The sequence below is a fragment of the Giraffa tippelskirchi genome, chromosome 1, assembly GCF_054371585.1.
Source record: "Giraffa tippelskirchi isolate mGirTip1 chromosome 1, T2T-mGirTip1v1.2.pri, whole genome shotgun sequence".
Lineage (NCBI taxonomy): Eukaryota > Metazoa > Chordata > Mammalia > Artiodactyla > Giraffidae > Giraffa > Giraffa tippelskirchi.
The window spans coordinates 87,393,246-87,418,330 of record NC_137275.1 but is presented as its reverse complement, the minus strand read 5'-3'; the positions used below and the strand labels follow the sequence as shown (position 1 = coordinate 87,418,330).

General features: G+C 39.5%; 1 protein-coding gene across 6 annotated transcripts in view; it reads left to right on the top strand.

The window, feature by feature from the left end:
- SLC39A8 (solute carrier family 39 member 8) overlaps window positions 1-24,725 on the top strand; it is an 83,607-nt gene extending 58,882 nt beyond the window's left edge. For 4 of the 6 annotated variants that reach the window (XM_081483043.1, XM_081483035.1, XM_081483054.1 and 1 more), the window contains 3 exons: window positions 20,937-21,144; window positions 22,097-22,281; window positions 24,286-24,725. In XM_081483043.1, the coding sequence (XP_081339169.1) occupies window positions 20,937-21,144; window positions 22,097-22,281; window positions 24,286-24,435 (543 nt within the window). In that variant the 3' untranslated portion in view covers window positions 24,436-24,725. Of the gene's footprint in view, window positions 1-20,936; window positions 21,145-22,096; window positions 22,282-23,238 lie in introns of all 6 variants that reach the window. The other 2 variants (XM_081483030.1, XM_081483075.1) reach the window with 1 other exon arrangement.
- The last annotated feature ends 360 nt before the right edge of the window (window positions 24,726-25,085 follow it).

Genomic DNA, 25,085 nt, shown 5'->3' with positions numbered 1-25,085 from the left:
ACGATGTTGTGGTACTTTCAGGTGAACAGTGAAGAGACTCAGCCATACATATACATGTATCCATTCTCTCCCAAACCTCACTCCCATCCAGACTGCCACACAGCACTGAGTAGAGTTTGGTGTGCTATATAGTAGGTCCTTGTTGGTTCTCCATTTTAATATAGCAGAGTGTACATGACCTCATTTCTTTTTAAAGTTATTCTGTTTGCTTTTTATTCCTGACATCAAGTATCAGAGCATTAAAAGTAAAAAAAAAAAAAGAACAAATTTTATTGAATCTTCTTCTACTTAAGATTATCAAATTGCTTAATGAGCATGACTTTGTTAAACCTTTATAGCAACTCAGTGAAGGCAGATGAAAGAAAAAAAAATTCAATAGCTGAGAAGGCACCAGTAAAGATTACTTTTGAAGTGTTAGTAAACCATGCATCTGGCTTGATGCTTTCTAGTTCATCTACTTTTATTATTAGGTTATAAAATACATATCAGAAAAACTGAAGTGAGGGATCATCAGTAGTTTTCTAGGTTGTAAAACAAGCAAATCTAGAGATTGTTTTACATTTGGAAAGTAAAATTGCAAAAGTTCTTTACTGGGAGGGTGTCATTTTTGCAGAAAATTTCTCTGGATTCTTTGTAGTTTTTGTGACTTTGACCAAAATTTCAGTCACTTAACTTATATATTAGAATAATAAAGGCAGTCTTAAAATGAGCCTTCTTTTGGGGTGAAGTTTCATGTTCTGAATGATATCCTGGTCTATAGGCCAAATCAGTGAGGCTGTGTTAATGGGCAGGAGGATGGTATTCAGTTTTTCATTCTCTCGTTCACTCATGTATCCTGTGATCACATGCCCAGTGGCAATCTTTGTTCCACACCCTGGAGATATTGTGGCAAATTAGACAGAAAATGTTTCCGATCTCTGGCACTCTTTTTGTTCCAGTAGGCACACAGCCTAACATTACAGGGTTACAGATGCTGTGCAGGGAGTTGAAATGTGGTGATGTGATGATGTCTGCATATCCAGTTTGGGTGGTCAGGGACATATTTAAGCTAAAATATGAACTATAGGAAGCAGCTATGCATGCAAAGATCAGGGAGAAGAAGGTCAGGGCTGTGGAAACACAAAGTGCAAAATCTCCAGGGTGGGAAAGAGTTTGGTTGGTTTTAGGAATTGAAAGAAGGTCAGAGTAGCTAAGGCACAATAGATGCTAGTATGAAATGTCATTGAAGAAAATTTTAGATCGAACTTTTTCTTCAAAGTAAGTGTTGCTGTGTTCTATTTAAATAAGTATTGATCATCTCAAATAAGCACCTGGTTCTAAAATTACATTTTACTAAATGTAACAAATTCAGGAAGGGACAGTCAGAAAACTGTATTTTTTTCCCTGTCTGTACTTTGGTCTGTAAACAACAGATTATATGGAGTAGATGTGAAAGCTGGAGGATGGTGTTTTATCCCCTCAATGATTGGAGGTATTATTTTAAGTGTGTCTGAAGTGTTAGCAAACCTCAGCACATCAGCTTAGTGTATTCTGCTCAGAACCAGAGGTACCTGAATCTGGCACCTTTCAGGATGGAAACTGGCAATAGCAATAAAATAACCCATTATTGTGGCAATAAATTACTGAACTCAAAATTTCTTATCTGGAAAAACTCAGTCCTTCTGAGCAGCCTTTTCTGCCTTCTATTGCATGGGCTTAAGAGTCACATCATCTTGGTTCAGTGGCTTTTCCATCTCCAGCGAGGTGGATTTTGGTCCTGGCCTTACCTCTAGCACCCACATTACTTCATCTGTGATTGGATGTTAGAGGGACTCAGCTCAAGGCATTTAGAAGAGTACCTTTCAAATGATAAGCACTCGGCGGTGTTAGTTTCCTTTGTTGCTACTATGAATTTCATGCTCCTTTCCTCCAACAATCTTCTTAAAACCGTGTAACTATCCTTGAATTAGCTGCAGAATGGCTGCTGGTTAAAGCCTTCAGTCCTTTGGTGGTCACTGGGATGGCTGTAGAGGTGCTGACATCTGCTGACTAAAGTGTGATTTTGGCATTCCGTCAGTTGAGCAAAAGAAGTCCCCTCTCCCCCTGATTTATTTTTACAAATTTATTGAACACCTCCATATATATATTCAATTAATTTTTGAATGCACAGTGCAACAGGCATGTGGGATCTTATCTTAGTTCCTTGACCAGGGATCGAATCCAGGCCCCCTGCAGTGGAACTGCGGAGTCCTAACCATTGGACCACCAGGGAAGTCTCAGCTGTGTTAAATTTGGGGCTGAAATGAAGACAAAATCCTTGTCTACCAGGAGCTTTTGATCTGTCTCCATGATGTTAAAGAATTGGTAAGAAAACAAAGAACAACAAAAACACTTCTGCACTTTCAGAGTTTTTTTTTTTTTAATGTAGATGAACCAGTTTGGAATTGATTAAGGAACATTTTTTCTATGCAAACCCTTCCCACGTTCTATAAATGCCCATTATGTTTGCTCTTTGGACAGACTGGAATAGATGCTGCATATGACAATGGTTTGTGAGTTTGTCATGAGAAAAAATGTACTTTTACTATTACTTCACCTTCATCTATTCAGACACCGAATGTTCAGAATGCCTGTAGTGCTACATATTGGATGAACAGGAATGAATAAGAGGAAATAAAACCCCATGTTTCCTGGAGATCATAGGCATAGCTTGTTTGGCATAGAAATTTAAATACTATTTCTACTCTTTTCTAGAGGTATGACTCAGGACATTACTTAATCTCTTTATACTTCAGTTTCCTCATCTATAAAATGGGACTAATAACCTCTTAAGGTTATTGTGATGATTAAATGACTTGTACTACTACTATTGGGCTTCCCTGATAGTTCAGTTGGTAAAGAATCTGCCTGCAATGCAGGAGACCCCAGTTTGATACCTGGGTCAGGAAGATCTGCTGGAGAAGGGATAGGCTATCCACTCCAGTGTCTTTGGGCTTCGCTGGTGGCTCATATGGTAAAGAATTCACCTACAGTGCGGGAGGCCTGGGTTCAATCCCTGGGTTGGGAAGATCCCTTGGAGAAGGAAAAGGCTACCCACTCCAGTATTCTGGCCTGGAGAATTCCATGGACTGTATAGTCAATGGGGTCACAAAGAGTTGGACATGACTGAGTGACTTTCACTCTCACTACTACTATTATCATTATTACTCTTCTGTGCTCCCTGAGTCTATCCTATGTCTTTCATTCTTAATTTCTCAGTATAAAATTTCTTTTCTTGACTATAAAGAAATACTGTATATGGGACTTCCCTAGTGGTCCAGTGGTTAAGATTCTGAGCTTTTAATGAAGTGAGTGTGGGTTTGCTCCCACATGCCAAGTGGCACAGCCAAAAAATAAAAAATAAAAAAAACAAAACCCAACAACAAAAAGCAAACAAACAAAAAGTGGAAACAAAGCCAATAAAATTACATCTTTATTTTAAAAAAAGAATATATATGTATATTTTACAGAGTCACTTTCCCATACAGCGGAAATTAACGCAACATTGTAAATCAACTGTTACTCAATAAAATTCTTCTTTTCTTTAACTGGTGAGCAAATCCTCAGAGAATCATATTTATATCTTTAAGAGGAAAGGAGGTTCTGGTACCCTATCCCCTGTGTAATTCTCACCCCTCACTCTCCACATACTAAGTAATAAAGGTGCTCTGTTTTACTAAATTATTGAAATATATAGAGACCAGGGACTTATTGCCATCTCAGAGAACAGGGTTAACCCTTTGTTGCTCACTTTTTTAACTACTGGCAGACTGCCTGTTTCTTAACACCTCCACTATGGGCATCATCGCTTCTTCTGTTGCAGTGACTGCAGCTGGCACTTGCTCTTGTCTTTCTTGTCATCTGTCATCCCTGATCTTTATCACTTTCCTGAGCTTCTTGCCCTAAGAAACTTGTGTTTCTAGTTCTCTGCAAATCAGACAGCCCACTTTCATCTTTTGCAGGCCTGGGTAGTCAATCACTTGTAGTACACTTGGTGGGATCTTCTGTATTTCAGTTCATTTCACATAGTTCATGTCAGATGGTAATTACACCACAGGCAGCTGCTGCATGGAGGCAGTTCCTCTACCACATCCCACCCTCCCCACATCTCCTCATCTGAACTATTCTGTAGGACTTAATACTGAGCAATGTAGATATCCCTGCCTTTGGGGAACCTCATTTTTCAGGAGCACAGCAACGAATTTCTTCAACTTACATTAAAACTAAACCAATTTCCTAGTGCCTTCTGAGTCCCTTTAAGACTTCTCAGTAATAATGAGGGTTGCGTGGGTTGGGGAGCACATTATGCAGGCTTTTTATAAGAAATGGTATTCTGCTTCCCGAATGTATCAGAGCATTAATGCCCTCCTGGTCTGTAGAAACAGTAGTCTTCCTTTCAGAGTGGCGTAAGTGGTCCATTAGGACAACTGTAAATACTTAATTACTATATACTTTAAGTTTCATTGGCAAAATAGGAGCATAATTTCTTGAAAACCTCTCTGATTTCTCTTAAATTATTTTTTTAGGATAGTAAAGTGATATGGTCCCCAACTGAAAATGAGAGACAATTATTCCAACTCCTAAGGAGCTAAACAACTTCAGTCTCATTTCACAGAAGAGGCAGAGGGAAAGGAAACCCTTTTCAAGGTTTCTGCAAATTGTTATTTTCTCGTTAATGGTTATTTTCATTGGCAAGGAGAGTTTTGAAAATGGTTATGAAGTTTTTTTCTGAAACCAAATGACTAGAGACTAAGTACATTTGAATTATATTTGGTTATAGGCATTAAAGAATAAAAATAATTTCTCCTTTCTCATGTGAAGTTTGATTTTGGTTTTAGTGAGCTGAGACTGACTTTTTAGGGCTAGAGGAAGGACAAAGGAACCATCAGCTATAAAGCCCATTGAAATCACTTGAAAATATAGTTATAAAAACAAAATCCATTGAAATTTTATATTGTATATTGCTTTTAGGGCTTCCCTGGTGGCTCAGTGATAAAGAATCTGCCTGCAATGCAGGGGACCCAGATTCGATCCCTGGGTAGGGAAGATCCCCTGGAGGAGGGCATGGCAACCCTCTCCAGTATTCTTGCCTGGAGAATTCCATGAACAGAGGAGCCTGGTGGGCTACAGTCCATAGGCTCACACGGAGTCTGACGTGACTGAAGTGACTAAGCAGCAGCAGCAGCATAATGCCTTTAACTCTTTATATCTTTGTGTCTATTTAATCCTTTTTGCAAGTTTTTCTGTTGAAATATATTTAACAGTGTATACAGAGACTGGGATTGTTGTATGGGGAATGAACAGATGAGTTTGAACCAATCGTCCTTTCCAAAAGAGATGGCATGTTCAAGTAAAGATACAAAATAGAAAATGGGCAATTTACAAAACTCGGGGCAAGGTGTGGGTTAACCACAGGGGAGAGTGCAGTAAACCTGGAACTTGAAATGGTGGAACTGTTAGCAATCTTATGTCCAAAGGGAAGGGGGAGGAAGAAGTTTCCTAGAACTTGGAGGGAACTAGTTTTGTACAGAAAGCCACTGTTCAGTGGAGCAGCGATCTTTCATTAGGGTCATAGCCAGGCTAAGTTACCCCCCAAGGAGGGAGCCCAGGGAATAAATACCCTGGTCCCCCTCTCCTCTTTCTCTCCAAGTTTAAGTTAGAGCACTTTGGAATCCCCCATGAATAGTCTCCAACCCCACTAATCTGACTTCTTTGTGTACGGGCCATTAAGCAAACACTGGGATGGCTAATGAAAGATGCCGAATGATATTTACAGTTTGTGCACTTATTGTTTGTAGTGATGCTTTCTAAGGCCCACTTGACTTCACATTCCAGGATGTCTGGCTCTAGGTGAGTGATCACACCATCGTGATTATCTGGATCATGAAGATTTTTTTTGTACAGTTCTTCTGTGTATTCTTGCCACCTCTTCTTAATATCTCCAGCTTCTGTTAGGTCCATAGCATTTCTGTCCTTTATTGTGCCCATCTTTGCATGAAATGTTCCCTTGGTATCTCTAATTTTCTTGAAGAAATCTCTAGTCTTTCCCATTCTGTTGTCTTCCTCTATTTCTTTGCATTGATTGCTGAGGAAGGCTTTCTTATCTCTCCTTGTTATTCTTTGGAACTCTGCATTCAAATGGGAATATCTTTCCTTTTCTCCTTTGCTTTTCATTTCTCTTCTTTTCACAGCTATTTGTAAGGCCTCCTCAGACAGCCATTTTGCTTTTTTGCATTTCTTTTCCATGGGGATTGTCTTGATCCCTGTCTCCTATACAATGTCACGAACCTCTGTCCATAATTCATCAGGCACTCTGTCTATCAGATCTAGTCCCTTAAATCTATTTCTCACTTCCACTGTATAATCATAAGGGATTTGATTTAGGTCATACGGTTTTCCCTACTTTCTTCAATTTAAGTCTGAATTTGGCAATCAGGAGTTCATGATCTGAGCCACAGTCAGCTCCCAGTCTTATTTTCGCTGACTGTATAGAGCTTCTCCATCCTGGAAAGCGAAGTCAAGTGGACCTTAGGAAGCATCACTATGAACAAAGCTAGTGGAGGTGATGGAATTCCAGTTGAGCTATTTCAAATCCTGAAAGATGATGCTGTGAAAGTGCTGCACTCAATATACCAGCAAATTTGGAAAACTTAGCAGTGGCCACAGGACTGGAAAAGGGAAAAGGTCAGTTTTCATTCCAATCCCAAAGAAAGGCAATGCCAAAGAATGCTCAAACTACCACACAATTGCACTCATCTCACACACTAGCAAAGTAATGTTCAAGATTCTCCAAGCCAGGCTTCAGCAATACGTGCACCGTCAACTTCCAGATGTTCAAGCTGGTTTTAGAAAAGGCAGAGGAACCAGAGATCAAATTACCAACATCCTCTGGATCATCGAAAAAGCAAGAGAGTTCCCGAAAAACATCTATTTCTGCTTTATTGACTATGCCAAAGCCTTTGACTGTGTGGATCACAATAAACTGTGGGAAATTCTGAGAGATGGGAATACCGGACCACCTGACCTGCCTCTTGAGAAACCTGTATGCAGGTCAGGAAGCAACAGTTAGAACTGAACATGGAACAACAGACTGGTTCCAAACAGGGAAAGGAGTATATCAAAGCTGTATATTGTCACCCTGCTTATTTAACTTATATGCAAAGTACATCATGAGAAACGCTGGACTGGAAGAAGCACAAGCTGGAATCAAGATTGCCAGGAGAATTATCAATAACCTCAGATATGCAGATGGCACAACCCTTATGGCAGAAAGTGAAGAGGAACTAAAAAGCCTCTTGATGAAAGTGAAAGAGGAGAGTGAAAAAGTTGGCTTAAAGCTTAACATTCAGAAAACTAAGATCATGGCATCTGGTCCCATCACTTCATGGCAAATAGATGGGGAAACAGTGGAAACAGTGTCAGATTTTATTTTTTTGGGCTCCAAAATCACTGCTGATGGTGATTGCAGCCATGAAATTAAAAGACACTTACTCCTTGGAAGGAAAGTTAAGACCAACCTAGACAGCATATTAAAAAGCAGAGACATTACTTTGCCAACAAAGGTCTGTCTAGTCAAGGCTATGGTTTTTCCAGTAGTCATGTATGGATGTGAGAGTTGGACGGTGAAGAAAGCTGAGTGCCGAAGAATTGATGCTTTTGAACTGTGGTGTTGGAGAAGACTCTTGAGAGTCCCTTGGACTGCAAGGAGATCCAACCAGTCCATCCTAAAGGAGATTAGTCCTGAGTGTTCATTGGAAGGACTGATGTTGAAGCTGAAACTCCAATACTTTGGCCACATGATGCAAAGAGTTGACTCATTGGAAAAGACCTTGATGCTGGGAAGGATTGGGGGCAGGAGGAGAAGGGGACGACAGAGGGTGAGATGGTTAGATGGCATCACCGACTCGATGGACATGAGTTTGGGTAGACTCCGGGAGCTGGTGATGGACAGGGAGGCCTAGCATGCTGCGATTCATGGGGTCGCAAAGAGTCGGACATGGCTGAGCAACTGAACTGAACTGAACTATGCACTTATTATTGAGACCATCCTCGGTGATAGTCTCTTATGAGATTCAACTGAATAGAGTGGTCTTCAGATTCTGTGTCTTTTACAGGTGGTCCGTCTATATATTTTTTCCCAGATCTCTGCCACCAGTTTCCAATTCTGTTTTTTGAAAGTCTCTGTTCACCTGGCCCGCTCTTTGAGCTCTCACTCATGAGTTAGTGTAGACCTATATCTTAAGCCATTACTTCTACATGAAGTTCAACATCACACTTAAAAGTTCTGCCCTCTTGGAGGATTTATCACTATATTTTAAGTTCATTGTGAGTAAGATTGTATAGCTGGTTGGTTCTGGAACACTATTCACAGTTAACTGGCAATAAGAAACACCCCATGGACCCTTACTGTTGTTGAGGAAAAAGAGATGAAATATTAGGCTTAGGTTATGGGGGTCTGTATCAACTGCCATTGTAACTCGCTTGTATCCTCAAGGTTGGTATGGGCTTGTTTTTGTTTATAAATTTATAATGGAATGCTGGTGTGGGCAACTGAGTTTATGCTTGTTGGGTCAGATACCTTCAGTTCGTGTTGGGCGTGATCTCTTACCCACTTGATGTCCCGTGGGCACAAGGTAAGTCTCCAAGGACTTAGGAGCAAGCAAGTCACAGCTTTTGAGATAAAAATTGTGTGCGTGCATGCTCAGCTGCTTCAGTTGTGTCCTACTGTTTGTGACTCTGTGAACTGTAGCCCACCAGGCTCCTCTGTCCATGAGGATTCTCCAGGCAAGAATACTGGAATGGGTTGCCATGAGGGGATCTTCCCAACCCAAGGATAGAACCTGCATCTCTTATGTCTCCTGCATTGACAGATGGGTTCTTTACCACTAGTGCCACCTGGGAAGCCCTGAGATAAAGAATAGTTAATGGCAAAAGAGGGCATGGCTTTATCCTAACATCTTAGGGTTCTGTGCTGTGAATTCTCTGACCAGGGCTTGCCAGAAGGCTCCTTTCAGCATCTCTGCCACAGACTTTTCTAATAACACTTAGCCTGCTGGGTCATAAGAACCAAATGGCAGGAAAACTTACAGCACAGCCTAGATCTTGCAGATCCCTTTCATGTTCTGGGTTTCGCTGAAAAAATGCAGCCCACCAATGGGTAACCACTGTTCCATTTCCCCATACTTTGAATATATGAAAAACCCAATTATATTCCATTTTGAGGTCTGTTTTTTATGGCCATTTCCAGCACCAGTGATTCTATCAGTATCCAATAGGAAACAGACCACTCAAAGTACAATAATTTCAGGAAGAATGATTTATAAGGTGAGAGTTGGGTAGAAGAGTAGTGCCTGAACCAGGGACCAGTAATGGCAAAATTGTTACTATCCCTGGACCCAAAGGATGGAGAGGAAGGAGCAGTTCTGAGAATCTGGGAATAGAGTTGTCTTGAGAAGAGCTGTGTTCTCCATTTAAGGGTCATTGACGGCTTGAGTCAATCGCACAAGGGGGTATCAGAGGAATAAATATCTTGATTTCTCCTTTCTTTCTCCTCCTGAATTCCCTCTAGGGCTTCCTAGTTGTCCATATTAAATGGAAACCAGAGAACAGGAAGCCTGTAGCAATGGCCCATTCAGGAAAAACAGCTTCAGTACAGAGAGCAGGGTGAGAGGGTGAGAAGTCATTCTGAAAGGGCTGATGGGAATTAATTATCACGGCCCTGAAGTTTGAATCTTGGATGTTCCTTTGGGGACTATGAATTCCAACAACATGCAGATTCTTTTTATTTATGTGTCAGTCCTCGGTTCTTTGCAGAGTTCCTGCCTGCTATAAAATAGGTGTTCAGTAAATAATTAAGGAGTTTAATCCCAACACCTTCTGTGTGATGTTATTTATACTCTTGGATTGTCATTCTCCTTGTCTCTAAAATTAGGATACTATATTTTTTCTGTTTTACTCATGAGAATGTTGTAAAAGTCAAAAGAAAACAAAGACACTAATATATGAAAGCGCTTTGTAAACTGAAACGCTAAATATGCAAGATACTACTTTACATCTTAGAGATTCCTTTCTTCCTATTACGAGTCCGTTGTCTGATTCAGATAAACTTGTTAACTCAGACTGCATACTTTTCACAGTGGATTTTACCTTCTGGCTAATTAATTTCCTGACTCTTTAATACACCTTGAACTTTAGTAGTTGAAAGTTCAGTAGGGTATATTTCGGAGAAGGCAATGGCAGCCCACTCCAGTACTCTTGCCTGGAAAATCCCTTGGATGGAGGAGCCTGGTAGGCTGCAGTCCATGGGGTTGCTAAGAGTCAGACACGACTGAGCAACTTCACTTTCACTTTTCCCTTTCATGCATTGGAGAAGGAAATGGCAACCCACTCCAGTGTTCTTGCCTGGAGAATCCCAGGGACAGCAGAGCCTGGTGGGCTGCCATCTGTGGGGTCGCACAGAGTCGGACACGACTGAAGCGACTTAGCAGTAGCAGCAGCAGAGTATATTTATGTCCAAGCTCAAGTTTCCTTGTTAACAGTTTTTTGGGTTTTTTTTAGTATTTATTTGTTTGTCTGTGTTGGGTCTTAGTTGCCATAAGCGGGATCTTCTGTGCACAGGCTCAGTAGCTCTGAGGCATGTGAAATCTTAGTTCCCTGACCAGAGATTGAACCTGAGTCCCTTGCATTGCAAGGCAGACTCTTAACCACTGGACCACTAGGGGAGTCCCTCCCTGTTTCTTTTTACTATGTCACTGCACCCTCTCACTTTTCCAAAGCTCCTTTTTTGCATAGATTTACTTTTTCTCCCATTTTCTCCAATCATCTTGATCAGTATGCAGGAGAATTTATTTAAGGATCATATGTGAGCAGTTTTTTGTCATGCACACTTTTCTCTTAGGCAGTTTTTGTTTTTCTTCCTTTTAGTAATGCTTTATTCCTCTGTACTTTGTTAGATAAAATGATCTATATGACAATAATAACCATTTGTGGCATACTTGGTTTACAGACATGTCATTTAATCATCACAATAATCCTATGGAGTTGGTAGTATTATTTTCTCTATTCTACAGATAAGGAATCTAAAATCAGATTCCAAGTAATTTTCTTTTTTTTGAAGAGCAGTTTTAGGTTCATAGCAAAATTGAGAGTAAAGTACAGAGATTTCCCATATATACCCTGTCTCCACACTTGTGTAACCTCCCCCATTATCAATATCCCCCACCAGATCAGTACATTTGTTACAACAGGTGAACATCTATCAACACATCATAATCACCAAAAGTCCATAGTTTCCATTTCACTCTTGGTATTGTACATTCCATGGGTTTGAACAAATGTGTAATGTATCCATCATTGTAGTATCACATAGAGTATGTTCACTGCCCTAAAATTCTCCGTGCTTCACATATCCATCTCTCTTTTCCCCCAACTCCTGGCAACCACTAATCTTTTTATTGTCTCCATATATGGTTTTGCCTTTTTCAGAATGTCATATAGTTAAAATCATACACTATGTAGCCTTTTCCAATTTGGCTTCTTGTATTTAGTAATGTGCATTTAAGAGTCATCCATGTCTTTTCATGGCTTGATAGCTCATTTGGGAGCTGGGGAGCTGTAACAAGATTCTGTTGTCTGGATGTCTCATAGTTTATTTATCCATTCACCTAATTAAGGATATCTTAGTTGCTTCCAAGTTTTGGCAGTTAGGAAAAAAATACTGTAAACATCTGTGAACAGGTCTTTATGTGGACTTAAGTTTCCAACTTCTCTGGGTAAATATCAAGGAGCATCATTGCGGAATTATATGGGAAGAATATGTTTAGTTTTATAAGAAATTGACAAACTGTCTTCCAAAGTGTCTGTACCATTTTACATTCCCACTGGCAATGAATGAGTGTTCCTGCTGCTCCAAATCCTTGCCTGTATTTGGTGGTGTCAGTGTTACTGAGTTTGGCCATTCTAATAGGTGTGTAGTGTTATCTTGTTTCAATTTGCTTTTCCCTGATGACATATGATATGGAGCATCTTTTCATATCCTTATTTGCCATCTTTAAGTCTTCTTTGATGAATTGTCTGTTAAGGTCTTTGGCTCATTTTTTAATTGATTGTTTGTTTTCTTATTGTATATTTTGCTTAAGTCTTTATCAGATATCAGATATTTGTCTTTTGCAAATATTTTATCACATTCTGTGGCTTCTCTTTTCATTCTATTGGCATTGTCTTTTGCAAGGAGAAGGTTTAAATTTTAATAAAGTCCAGGCTATCAATTATTTCTTTCATGGATTATGCTTTTGATGTTGTATCTAAAAAGCCATGGCCATACTCAGGGTCATCTAGGTTTTCTCCTATCTTATTGTCTAGGAGTTTCAGAGTGTGGCATTTATAGTTAGGTCTATGATCCATTTTGAGTTCATTTTTTTTGTGAAGGGTGTCAAGTCTGTGTCCAGACTCTTGTTTTTTTTTTGTTTTTTGTTTTTAATATGGATGTCCACTTATTTCAGCACCATTTAAACCTTCTCCTTGCAAAAGACAATGCCATCAGAATGAGAAGACAAGCCACAGAATGCGAGAAAAGACTTTCTCCATTGTATTGCTTTTGCTTCTTTGTCAGAGATAAGTAGACCATGTTTATATGTGTCTGTTTCTAGGCTCTCTATTCTGTTCCATTGATCTATTTATCTCTTCTTTCATCAGTACTGCACCATCTTGATTACTGTAGCTTCATAGTAACTCTTGAAGTCAGATAGTGTCATTTATCCAACTTCTTTCTTTCCTTCAATGTTGTGTTAGCTACTCTAGGAATTTTTTGTTTTCATATAGATTTAGAATTAAAACAAAATTGACAAAATAACATTCTGGGATTTTGATTGGGATTGCACTGAGTCTGTTGATAAACTTGGGGAGGACTAACATTTTGACAACTACTCATTGTCTTCTAATGGATGAATGGAATAGTTCTTCTTTGATTTCTTTCATCATAGTTTTGTGCTTTTCCTCATGCAGGTTTTCCACATATTTTGTTAGATTTATACCTGAGTAGTTAATTTTAGGGGGTATTAATATACATGCTCTTATGATTTTAACTTCAAATTCTACTTGTTCATTGCTGGCATATTGGAAAACAACTCACTTCTATATGTTAACCTGCATCCTGTAACCTTGCCAGACATGCTTATTATGTTTTAGGAGCTTTTTTGTTGATCCTTTAGCATTTTCTACATAGACAGTCATGTCCATTTGCCAACAAAGACAGTTTTATTCATTTCTTCCCAATATGTATATACCTTTCATTTCCTTTTCTTGTCTTACTGCATTAGGTAAGACCAAGTAACTTTCCAAAGGACATGGAGCTATTAATATTAAGTAGCAGAGCCATTACTTAAACTCATACCCATTTGGTGCCAAAGCTCATACCCTTGAATCATTAAGGTAGCTTGCTTTCAATGCTTCTTTCTTTAACTCTCACCTCTCTTTATTTGTGGCCTCTTAAAATAATATTTTATAGTTTTTATGTTACATCAATCTCTCTTTTATGGGCATAGATTTTATGTTTAGCTTTGTGTATAATTTTCAGCTTTTGTTTATTTGTACTCTCTTTTGCCATCTTAATTATACTTTTTGGAGTGTTTCTACTTTCCTTTTTGACTTGGTGCTTTTTTTTTAATAACCGGAATTCTTGCTCTGCAAAATTCTTTCAGCATGGTATATGAAATTTGAAATTTAACTGCAGTGGTTGCTTGTTTTTACCTTCTTATCAGTAAAATAGAAGGTAATAAACCATAAGAAACATTTTTATTAATCATAGCTCACATTGCCTCTCCCAATGCAGAGTGAATTCTGATAGTGTTCATGCTGATCTTTGCAGCCATTAATTAAACAAAAAAGGATTTCACTTAGTGGGACCATACACCCTCTTAAATGCAGACTAAACCTGGCAGGTAGCCTGCTTTGCCAGCTTTACCTTGTTTGCTGGTGATAACTCCTGAGTCATTACAGGTTCACTTTTGCCTCTTGCTGGTTCTCATCCCATGGCTGTAATGTTTTGTTTTCTGAGTATTGTAATAACATAATGCAAAAAATCCAGAATGCACCCATAAAAGATAAAAGAAAAAACCCAGGGATTACCCATAGTACTGTCTCCAAGGGAGAACCATGATTAGCTTTTTATATGTATCTTTTCAAGTTGCACTCAGACCATCATGGGATTATAATAATAATTTTTACAAAAGGTGCCCACTAGGCATGTTGTTACGTAAATATAAATATATTTTACCTCAATGCTATGTTTTGGAAAAATACAGATATTCATCATCTCTGCTACTCTGCATAGTATTTCATTGCAAGTGTAAGCCCTATTTATATGATCCATGTCCTATGCAGGATAGCCAGGTTCTTTTTTTCCTAATCTTCCTCCTCCTCTTTGCCCACCTTCTTGTTCTTCTCCACCCTCTCCTTTTTCTTCTCCTTTTCCTCATCCTACTTATCTTCCTCTTTTGATAGCTCTTCCTACTCCTCCCAACACTTGCCACTCCTTCTTCTTCCTGTCTTCCTCTTCCTCCTCCTCTCACACCCTCCTCTTTGTCTCTTTTTTTGGGTCTTCTTTAACTTTCTTTAACTGCCTTATTTAACCTTAAACTGTTCTGTAATAAGCCCACTTGCTTTCTTCATTTTGATTTCTTAGTGCTTTTTTATTTTACTTTTTCTTCTTCCCCTCCATACTTAAGTTGGGATTCTACTCAGTCTCCCTTCCCCTCTCATAACTTTGTTCATGCTATTATTTCTCCCCCCATTCTGATTAGTCTGCATGTTGCTTTGACTTCATTTTCATTAATAATTTAGGTGAGCAACTTTATGCACCTTGCTTATAATTACTCTGTAATTTGTGTCAGACCAAGCAAGACCTTGGTTCTCCTGGATTTCAGACCAATGGTCTTTTCACTAGATTGCATTGCCTTGTCATGGCTGAGGTTAGAAATAGCCTCATATTTAGTGTACAAGTCAAACAAGGAGGAAAGCAAACAAGCAACAAGACCAAAGAAAGATAAAAAATAACAGGAAAGAGAATACCCTCTAATTTAACAAAGACTTGATGCTAGTGTTCTCTCTGCTCAGTGACTTTGTTCCAGGTTAATTAAGAAAGAACTGTTTGTGAATGTTTGCCTACTTTCATTTGTTCTAAGACTGTTAAAAATGTATAACAGTTAATCTAACCAACAGTGTTATTTGAGACCTAAGATTATAAGATTAAAAGGAAGCATAATAAACATAGTAATATCTGTACTCAGAGGTAAAAGAACCATGCCTGATATATTAATTTGTTTTTCAGAATTAAAGGAGTTTGTATACAGGCTCTGTACAAAATATCAGGTAGTCCAGACTTGGTCTAGCAATCTTTTCCCTAAGTCATCACAAGTAAATAAGGAAATTATAACTATGTGATTAGGTAAACCAAGTTGGAAAAGGAAAACAACTGGTCTTTTGAAGTATATCTTGGCAGAAAGTTTTTGCAAAGCCAAGGTCACTTTCTCTATGGCTTTTCTCATGGCCTTTGTTTCTCTTTGACAGTAATTGTTTCCTAACCTGAGACTTTTCACGCAAGCCACCCATTTGACATGTACTAAGTCATTGTCAGAACTCTCCACCATGACCTGTCCATCTTGGGTGGCCCTACATGGCATGGCTCATAGCTTCATTGAGCTAGACAAGGGTGTGGTCCATGTGATTAGATTGGTTAGTTTTCTGTGATTGTGGTTTTCATTCTGTCTGCCCTCTGATGAAGAAGGATAAGAAGCTTATGGAAGCTTCCTGATGGGAAAGACTGACTGAGGGGGAAACTGGGTCTTGTTCTGATGGGAGGGGCTATGCTCAGTTCAGTTCAGTTCAGTTCAGTCGCTCAGTCATGCCCAACTCTTTGGGACCCCATGAATCGCAGCACGCCAGGCCTCCCTGTCCATCACCAACTCCCGGAGTTTACTCAAACTCATGTCCATTGAGTCAGTGATGCCAGCCAACCATCTCATCCTCTGTTGTCCCCTTCTCCTCCCTCCTTCAATCTTTCCCAGCATCAGGGTCTTTTCAAATGAGTCAGTTCTTCACATCAGGTGGCCAAAGTACTGGAGTTTCAGCTTCATCATCAGTCCTTCCAATGAACACCCAGGACTGATCTCCTTTAGGATGGACTGGTTGGATCTCCTTGCAGTCCGAGGGACTCTCAAGAGTCTTCTCCAACACCACAGTTCAAAAGCATCAATTCTGCGGTGCTCAGCTTTCTTTATAGTCCAACTCTCACATCCAAACATGACCACTGGAAAAACCATAGCCTTGACTAGACAGACCTTTGTTGGCAAAGTAGTGTCTCTGCTTTTTAATATGCTGTCTAGGTTGGTCATAACTTGCCTTCCAAAGAGTAGGCATCTTTTAATTTCATGGCTGCAATCACCATCTGCAGTGATTTTGGAGCCCCCCAAGATAAAGTCTGTCATTGTTTCCACTGTTTCCCCATCTATTTGCCATGAAGTGATGGGACCAGATGCCATGATCTTAGTTTTCTGAATGTTGAGCTTTAAGCCAACTTTTTCACTCTCCTCTTTCACTTTCATCAAGAGGCTCTTTAGTTCTTCTTCACTTTCTGCCATAAGGGTGGTGTCATATGCATATCTGAGGTTATTGATATTTCTTCTGGCAATCTTGATTCCAGCTTGTGCTTCATCCAGCCCAGCATTTCTCCTGATGTACTCTGCATATAAGTTAAATAAGCAGGGTGACAATATACAGCCTTGACACACTCCTTTCTCTATTGTATTCAATACAATACAATAGAATGGGACCATGCTCAGTAAATATTTAATCCAATTTTCTGTTGATGAGTGGAGCTGTATTCCCTCCCTGCTATTTACCTGGGTCCAAACTATGTTGAAGGTAATGAAGATAATGGTGACCTCCTTCAAAAGATCCCATGCATGTACTGCTACACTCAGTGTCCCCAGCCCTGTAGCAGGCCACCACTGACCCATGCCTCCACTGGAGACTCCTGCACACTCCCAGGCAAGTCTGGGTCAGTCTCTTATGGGGTCATTGCTCCTTTCTCCTATGTCCTGGTGCACACAAGATTCTCCAAGACTCTATTTCCCAGTCCTGTGTAAGTTCTGGCAGCTCTGTGGTGGGGTTAATGGCAACCTCCTCCAAAAGGGCTTATGCTATACCCAAGTCTGCTGGACCCAGAGCCCCTGCCCCTGCAGCAGTCCACTGCTGACCCACACCGCCACAGGAGATGCTCAAACACAGTTCTGTCTCAGTCTCTGTGGGGTCCCTGGGTTCTGGTGCACACAAGGTTGTTTGAGCCCTCTGAGCATCTCTGGCGGGAATGGGGTTGGATTCTAAACATGAATTCGCCCCTCCTACCATCCTGCTGGAGCTTCTCCTTTGCCCTTGGACGTTGGGTATCTCCTCAAAGTCACTCCAGCACCACGTAGCCACTGCTCCAGCACCTGCCGTCTTGCTGGGGCTTCTCCTTTGCCCTTGGATGTGGGGTATCTCCTCGGCTGCTCCAGTGCCATGCAGCCACCAATCCCAAAGAAAGGCAATGACAAAGAATGCTCCAACTACCGCATAATTGCATTCATCTCACACGATAGTAAAGTAATGCTCAAAATTCTCCAAGCCAGGCTTCAACAATACATGAACTGTGAACTTCCAAATGTTCAATCTGGATTTAGAAAAGGCAGAGGAACCAGAGATCAAGTTGCCAACATCCACTGGATCATTGAAAAGCGAGAGAGTTCCAGAAAAACATCTACTTCTGCTTTATTGACTATGCCAAAGCCTTTGACTGTGTGGATCACAACAAACTGTGGAAAATTCTTAAAGAGATGGGAATACCAGACCACCCGAGCTGCCTCCTGAGAAATCTGTATGCAGGTCAGGAAGCAACATTTAGAACTGGACGTGGAACAACAGACTGGTTCCAAATAGGGAAAGGAGTACGTCAAAGCTGTATATTGTCACCCTGCTTATTTAACTTATATGCAGAGTACGTCATGAGAAATGCTGGGCTGGATGAAGCACAAACTGGAATCAAGATTGCCAGAAGAAATATCAATAACCTCAGATATGCAGATGACACCACTCTTATGGCAGAAAGTGAAGAAGGACTAAAGAGCTTCCTGATGAAAGTGAAAGAGGAGAGTGAAAAAGTTGGCTTAAAGCTCAACATTCAGAAAACTAAGATCATGGCATCCAGTCCCATCATTTCATGGCAAATAGATGGGGAAACAGTGGAAACAATGACAGACTTTATCTTGGGGGGCTCCAAAATCACTGCAGATGGTGATTGCAGCCATGAAATTAAAAGACGCTTACTCTTTGGAAGGCAAGTTATGACCAACCTAGACAGCATATTAAAAAGCAGAGACACTACTTTGCCAACAAAGGTCTGTCTAGTCAAGGCTATAGTTTTTCCAGTGGTCATGTATGGATGTGAGAGTTGGACTATAAAGAAAGCTGAGTGCTGAAGAATTGATGCTTTTGAACTGTGGTGTTGGAGAAGACTCTTGAGAGTCCCTTGGACTGCAAGGAGAAACCAGTCCATCCTAAAGGAGATCAGTCCTGGGTGTTCATTGGAAGGACTGATGTTGAAGCAGAAACTCCAGTACTTTGGCCACCTGATGTGAAGAACTGACTCATTTGAAAAGACCCTGATGCCAGGAAAGATTGAAGGAGGGAGAAGAAGGGGACGACAGAGGATGAGATGGTTGGCTGGCATCATTGACTCAATGGACATGAATTTGAGTAAACTCTGGGAGATGATGATGGACAGGGAGGCCTGGCAGCTGCAAGGAGTCAGACATGACTGGGCGACTGGACTGAACTGAACTGAACTGAAGTCATTGTTTATTACATTGTGCATTTAAGATATATTAACTATTGAATTAATTAAATAAGGACACAGGCTGAGGTGGCTCAAATGTCATATATAAGCAATCCAAAATCTAAGTCTGTAGATGCCTCATGGTTACAAAATCAAAACCTAAGGACAGTCAGTTCCTAACATCCAACTAGGCATTGAGCGGTAATCAATCAATAATTTCCTTGCTTTGCTTCCATCTTTTCTCTGTAAATGTGTCTCCCTGAGCTTCCCATCCCTGGAATGCTCCTAACTACTCCCGGTTTGACACTGCCAGCTTGGAATCCATTCTTGCTTGAATAAACTCTTAAATTATTTAATTTGCCTCAGTTTATGTTTTAACACTGTACAATGAAAAGACCACATTTTAAAGCCAGAAGGAATTCTTTTTATGCTGATAAGAATTGCCTTTTAAAGTAAAAGGAGATTAATGTTGCTTCATGTGTTTTTGAGAAAAGGGTATGTTCCTGTTGCAAATTGCTGGTAGCTCAGTGGTAAAGAATCCACCTGCAACGCAGGAGCTGCAGGAGACCTGGGTTAGATCCCTGGGTCTGGAAGATCCCCTGGAGGAGGGCATGGCAACCCACTCCAGTATTATTGCCTGGAGAATCCCATGGACAGAGGAGCCTGGCGGGCTACAGTCCATAGGATCACAAAGAGTCAGACACGATTGAGCAACTGAGCATGCACGCATGCACAAACAAAACATTCCTCAAAGATGAAGATTTGCCACTAACGAAACAGTGAAAAGATATGTGGCAAGATTGGAAGTCAACTTTGAAAGAATGGCCCCCAAAGTGTTTTGAGCAGATAAGTGACATCAGAGAAAAAGCACTACCTCTCAGATGATTGCTCTGAAGGAAGCCCTTTTCAGCTGATATATGTTGCACAATTTTTAGAGTCAGTCATATACTTTACGTCTTGTTTCTCCAAGGTAAATAGGCTTCTTGAAGACAGAACCTGTGTTTTCCACTTCTGTGCACTTTCTGTAGCGTTGAACAGACTGTTGTATAAATTGCAGATGTTCAATAAATATGTTGATTAGCTGCTGAGGTAGAGTTGAGGGGAGGAGAATTAGGAATAAAATGTTCTCCAGTTAATTGCAAATTGCCTCCCTACTTAAAAATGAATTTGCATTTTATTATCTTTTCCCACAGTTTCTGGAATATGCTTCAGTTGGCATCTGTCATTTGATTTTATACAATTTTGTAAACTTTATGGAAATTTAAATTCTTTTTGAAAAAATTTCCTATGGAGATTAAAATTCTTACAAAGAGTCTGCTGTAGGATTTTCTGTTGTTTCATGGTGGAAAGAAGTGTTGTGTAAAGGCAAGCCTGTTTCAATCATACTTCATGTAATTTGTTAAGAGAATCATTGAAATTTAGAGCTTGTAGGGACCACGTTATTATAGCCTAAACACCCAGAACTCTACCTGGAACACAGTGGAAACTTACTAAGTCATTGAAAAATAAATGAATAATTTAGTGCATTCTCTTCACTTCATGGTCAAAGACTCTAAAGCTCAGATTACTTGCTCACAGTTATAAGGTTGGCACAGGATAGATTAGAATACATACTCCTTGATGTTATCATGCTTTAAATGTGGATTTCACATTCAAATTATAACCTGGAAAAGAGTCTAAATTCAGTCTTTGAAAAACTTCTTTTACTTTAAAGTGTATGAATAAATCAAATTCTTAGGTTAATATCTATTAATATTACATTTTAGGAAGGGAGTAGTAAGAATTTGTTCATACAAGTCAAAAGGATTGTTTGAAGGGAAACCAGAGTAAAATGTCTTTTAAGTGGTTTGTTCAAGGCCTATCAGTCTCTTCCTTTCCTTTCTCCAAGTTTTTTTCCTCCGTTTTTTATGATTAGTGGTTCCTGTCCACTATGAAAGACTTTCTGTTGGAAACATTTGTCTCTCTCAACACATAATACATCTACTTCTTTGTATCGCTTGGACTTTCAAGAAATGTCGGTTTTCCTGTGGATTGATTTTCTGTTATTTTACAGGATGGAAAAAAAGAGTCAAGCTCGTGTACTTGTTTGAAGGGGCCGAAGCTCTCAGAAATAGGGACGATCGCCTGGATGATAACACTCAGTGATGCCCTCCACAATTTCATTGATGGCCTGGCCATCGGGGCCTCCTGCACCTTGTCTCTTCTGCAGGGACTCAGCACCTCCATAGCCATCCTATGCGAGGAGTTCCCTCATGAGTTAGGTAAGGAGTTCTCATGTCGTCCAAGTCCGTTAACTTCTTAGTTTAAGAGGAGGGAGACGTTTCAGATGACACACTCTTAAAACTCCTGATGATGTCTCGAAATGAAGGAGCCTTTTTAGACATTGGTGATTATCTTTTATTTCATCCCAAAAGAGAAAAAAGTATTTAAGTAGAGAACAAATCTACTCAAACTATTTAAGTAGAGAACAAATGTATGAACACCAGTGATGGGGGAAGAGGTGGAATGAATCGGGAGATTGGGATTCACACATACACATACACACACACACATATATATATTCTATCGATTGTTGTTGTTCAGTCACTAAGTCATGACTGACTCTTTGCGACCCCATGGACTGCAGCACACCAGGCTTCCCTGTCCTTCCCTTGGGCAAACTGTCTCCTGAAGTTTGCCCAAGTTTATGTCTGTTGAGTTCAGTTCAGTCGCTAAGTCATGACTGACTCTTTGCGACCCTATGGACTGCAGCACGCCAGGCCTCCCTGTCCATCACTAACTCCCAGACTTTACCCAAACTCATCTCCATTGAGTTGGTGATACCATCCAACCATTTCATCCTCTGTCATCCCCTTCTCCTCCCGCCTTTCTTTCCCAGCATCAGGGTCTTTTCCAATGAGTCAGCTCTGGTGATGCCCTCCAACCTTCTCATCTTCTGCCACCCTCTTCACCTTTTGCTTTCCCTACTATTGATACTATGTATAAAAGAGATAACTAGTGAGAACCTGCTGTATAGCTCAGGGAACTCTCCTTGGTGCTCTGTGGTGACCAAAATGGGAAGGAAATCTAAAAGAGAGAATACCTGTATGCATGTAGCTGATTCACTTTGCTGTACAGTAGAAACTAACACAACATTGTAAAGCAACTATACTCCAGTAAAAAACAATTAAAAAAAAGAAAAACCATTGACTTAGTGTTTTTTTCTTCTTCTAGGGGACTTTGTGATCCTACTCAATGCAGGAATGAGCACTCGACAAGCCTTGTTATTCAATTTCCTTTCTGCGTGTTCCTGCTACGTTGGGCTAGCTTTTGGCATCTTGGTGGGCAATAATTTTGCTCCAAATATTATCTTTGCCCTTGCTGGAGGCATGTTCCTCTATATTTCTCTGGCGGACATGGTAAGAAATTTTAAGATTTTGTTGTGTTTTAAATTTGGAAATAAACATCTGGGTTATGAATTGACTAAGGGTAACCTTTTGCTTTTCTCAGTGTGGATGGCCTTTGTGTTGTCATTTGAAATATTCCAAGTCCAACAGATAACTCTTTTTGAGTGGTTTGTACTAATGGTGATTTGAAAGTGATTCTCATCAATTCTTTGATCTAGGATCTCATTGCTAGAGGACAAAATGACTTATTTTTGCTGAAGTAGAGATATTTTCCCAGGTGTTTTTCCTTGTGGGTAAAGCTTGTATCCTGCTATGGTATGGCTCCATAGGACTTTTCACCCTTTTTTTCAAGAAGATGTCATATTTGGAAGGAAATGACTTGTTGAGTAAAGTAAATAGCATTCTGTTACTGCAAAGTTCTAAAGAGTGAGAGACTTTTGAGTTAAAGTAAATTTGATAAGTTAAAGTTGAATGATATTTACTTGGGTCAGTATATATTTATATCTATGTTTATGCTGTTTCTGTCTATGTCTCTGTGTGTGTGTGTGTGTGTGTATGTAAGGGAGAGAATATCAGTGGTTCTGTGAATTTTCAAATAAATCATGGGTAGCTTTCTAGAAAATGAAAATGTGCTAAGTGGATGCAAATTAGGGAGTGTTTCCTTTGCACTTGGAACTGAATGTGTTTTTACATATATAATTTACTAATTTAATTTCCTCCATCTGCATTCTTAACTCTGTTCATTGTTCTGTGCAGACACTTATAAGCACAAGGATTTCATCTCTTAGAACCATAACTGCATTTATGTTTTTCTTCACAGAATTTAGTGCCTCATAATGTATTTATGTTAGGTCATCACTTCTTTTTTTTAAAAATATAAGAACAGAATCTGTTAGAGTTATTCAGTTTAAAGAAATAATACAAATAAATGATGCTATATATACTTACGGCAGCTTTTATTTTTTTCAGAATGGCTTAACAAATTTCATCCATTGTATCCTTGTAACAGTTTTCTCAAATCTGGCAAATGGAGTGACTGCAGACTCTGGAGGTCTCCTGGATGCTTTGGCACATTGCACCACTGTGTACAAAGCAAATCACTTGGAAATGTGTTTTGAAAAGATGACATTTACAGATCTCTTCATGAGCCTTATCAGTAGAAGTTTTGTGCTGAGAAAGGGTGGATTTTAAGTACAGAACTTGGGGTTTTAATTGCTTTCACCGCCATGAGATTGCTATAGTCTTCAATTCAAAAACAGCACCGTTTATTTAAAAAACCTTATGATTTTGTGAGGGATCGAACAAGCAAAAGGAAACCAATTGAAGAGAACAAAAATTAACTATATAGTGATTTCTAAAAGTATATTTAATCAGCTATTATCGATTGATATTTTTGCATCAGGCTTGGAAATTGGTAAGGCATTGTAGATGGTGATGGGAGCAGAAAGTCACGTTTTTTTGTCTACAAAGAGGGGAAACTGAAATTCAAAAAACAAAACCACACACATTACATAAATACAAATAAAAACTGAAATGAACGGAAAAACAGTATATGTGATGAGAGATGATAATAGGGGTGCCTAAGTTAGGAAGGCCTAAGAGAACCCTGCCTATGAAAGTAAGAAAGCAGAAACCTCAAAGATTTAGCTCATTGAAAGACTTGAGGGAAAAGAGGTTTTGGTGGGTGTGAAGATTTTGAGGATAGAAAGAGGCTGGATACATTTGAGGTCTGAATGATGTAGATAAAGCAGAGAGAGCATGGAAGAGAGGGAGAGGAGGCATAAAATGAGGCTAATCTCAAGCCACTGATTGACTAACCTGGGGAACACCGTTTTCCTACTCTTCTTCTTGTTGATGCCTGATTACACTGCTTTTGCTGTTATGCTCTCTGTACTAAAACATTTAAACATGGACAGAAACGCCCACCCCCTTCCACCCCAGGAGGAATCTGTAATAACTGTTTTATGTTTGACCACAAGATGGCAACAGTTATCTAACAATATATCTTTCCTCTAGTTTCCAGAGATGAACGATATGCTGAGAGAGAAGGTAACTGGAAGAAAAACCGATTTCACCTTCTTCATGATTCAGAACGCTGGGATGTTAACTGGATTCACAGCCATTCTGCTCATTACTTTATATGCAGGAGAAATCGAATTGGAGTAATAAGAAGTGAAAGATGGTGATGTTAATGAAGGCATTTAATAAATAAAAACAGCTCCAAAGGGATTTTTAAGCTGATCCTATTTAGTTAAAAGATAATTTTGTTTTTAGCTGTATGTCAAGAAAACTGATTATTGGTTTCAGGATCTGTGAAATCGACCATCATTTGTTGTTAAAAATGCTTTAAAAAGCTTTTGGTTCCAGTCTGAAAAGCCTGATACATGAAATCTTTGGTAAATGCTGACTTTTTTTTTATGTTTCATGCATATTAAAAACCATCACAAAGCAAGAAACATGCATTCTAGAATCATTTTGACACCAAAACCCAGAGGAAAATATAAACTAGGCTGTATAAGCCTTTTAATCTCTATGGTCAGAGCAAATGTTCAAGTAGTTTCAGAGTGGTTTCTTTCAATTAATTTGTTCTAGTGCTTTCACAAGCAAGTACATAAAAATGTGGAAGAGAATCAAAATGTACAAAACACAGATACAAATGATTCCAAGGTCTTAATGAATCCAGGAGAGAAAGGTTGCTCATAGCTTTTGTTTTGTTTTATATTTCAGATAGGGACTTGTAGGATGGCTTTGAAAACCATCTTGAAATAATATGAAATCAGTAAAATTTTGTTAGCTCTACTAATTTCAGACTCAGA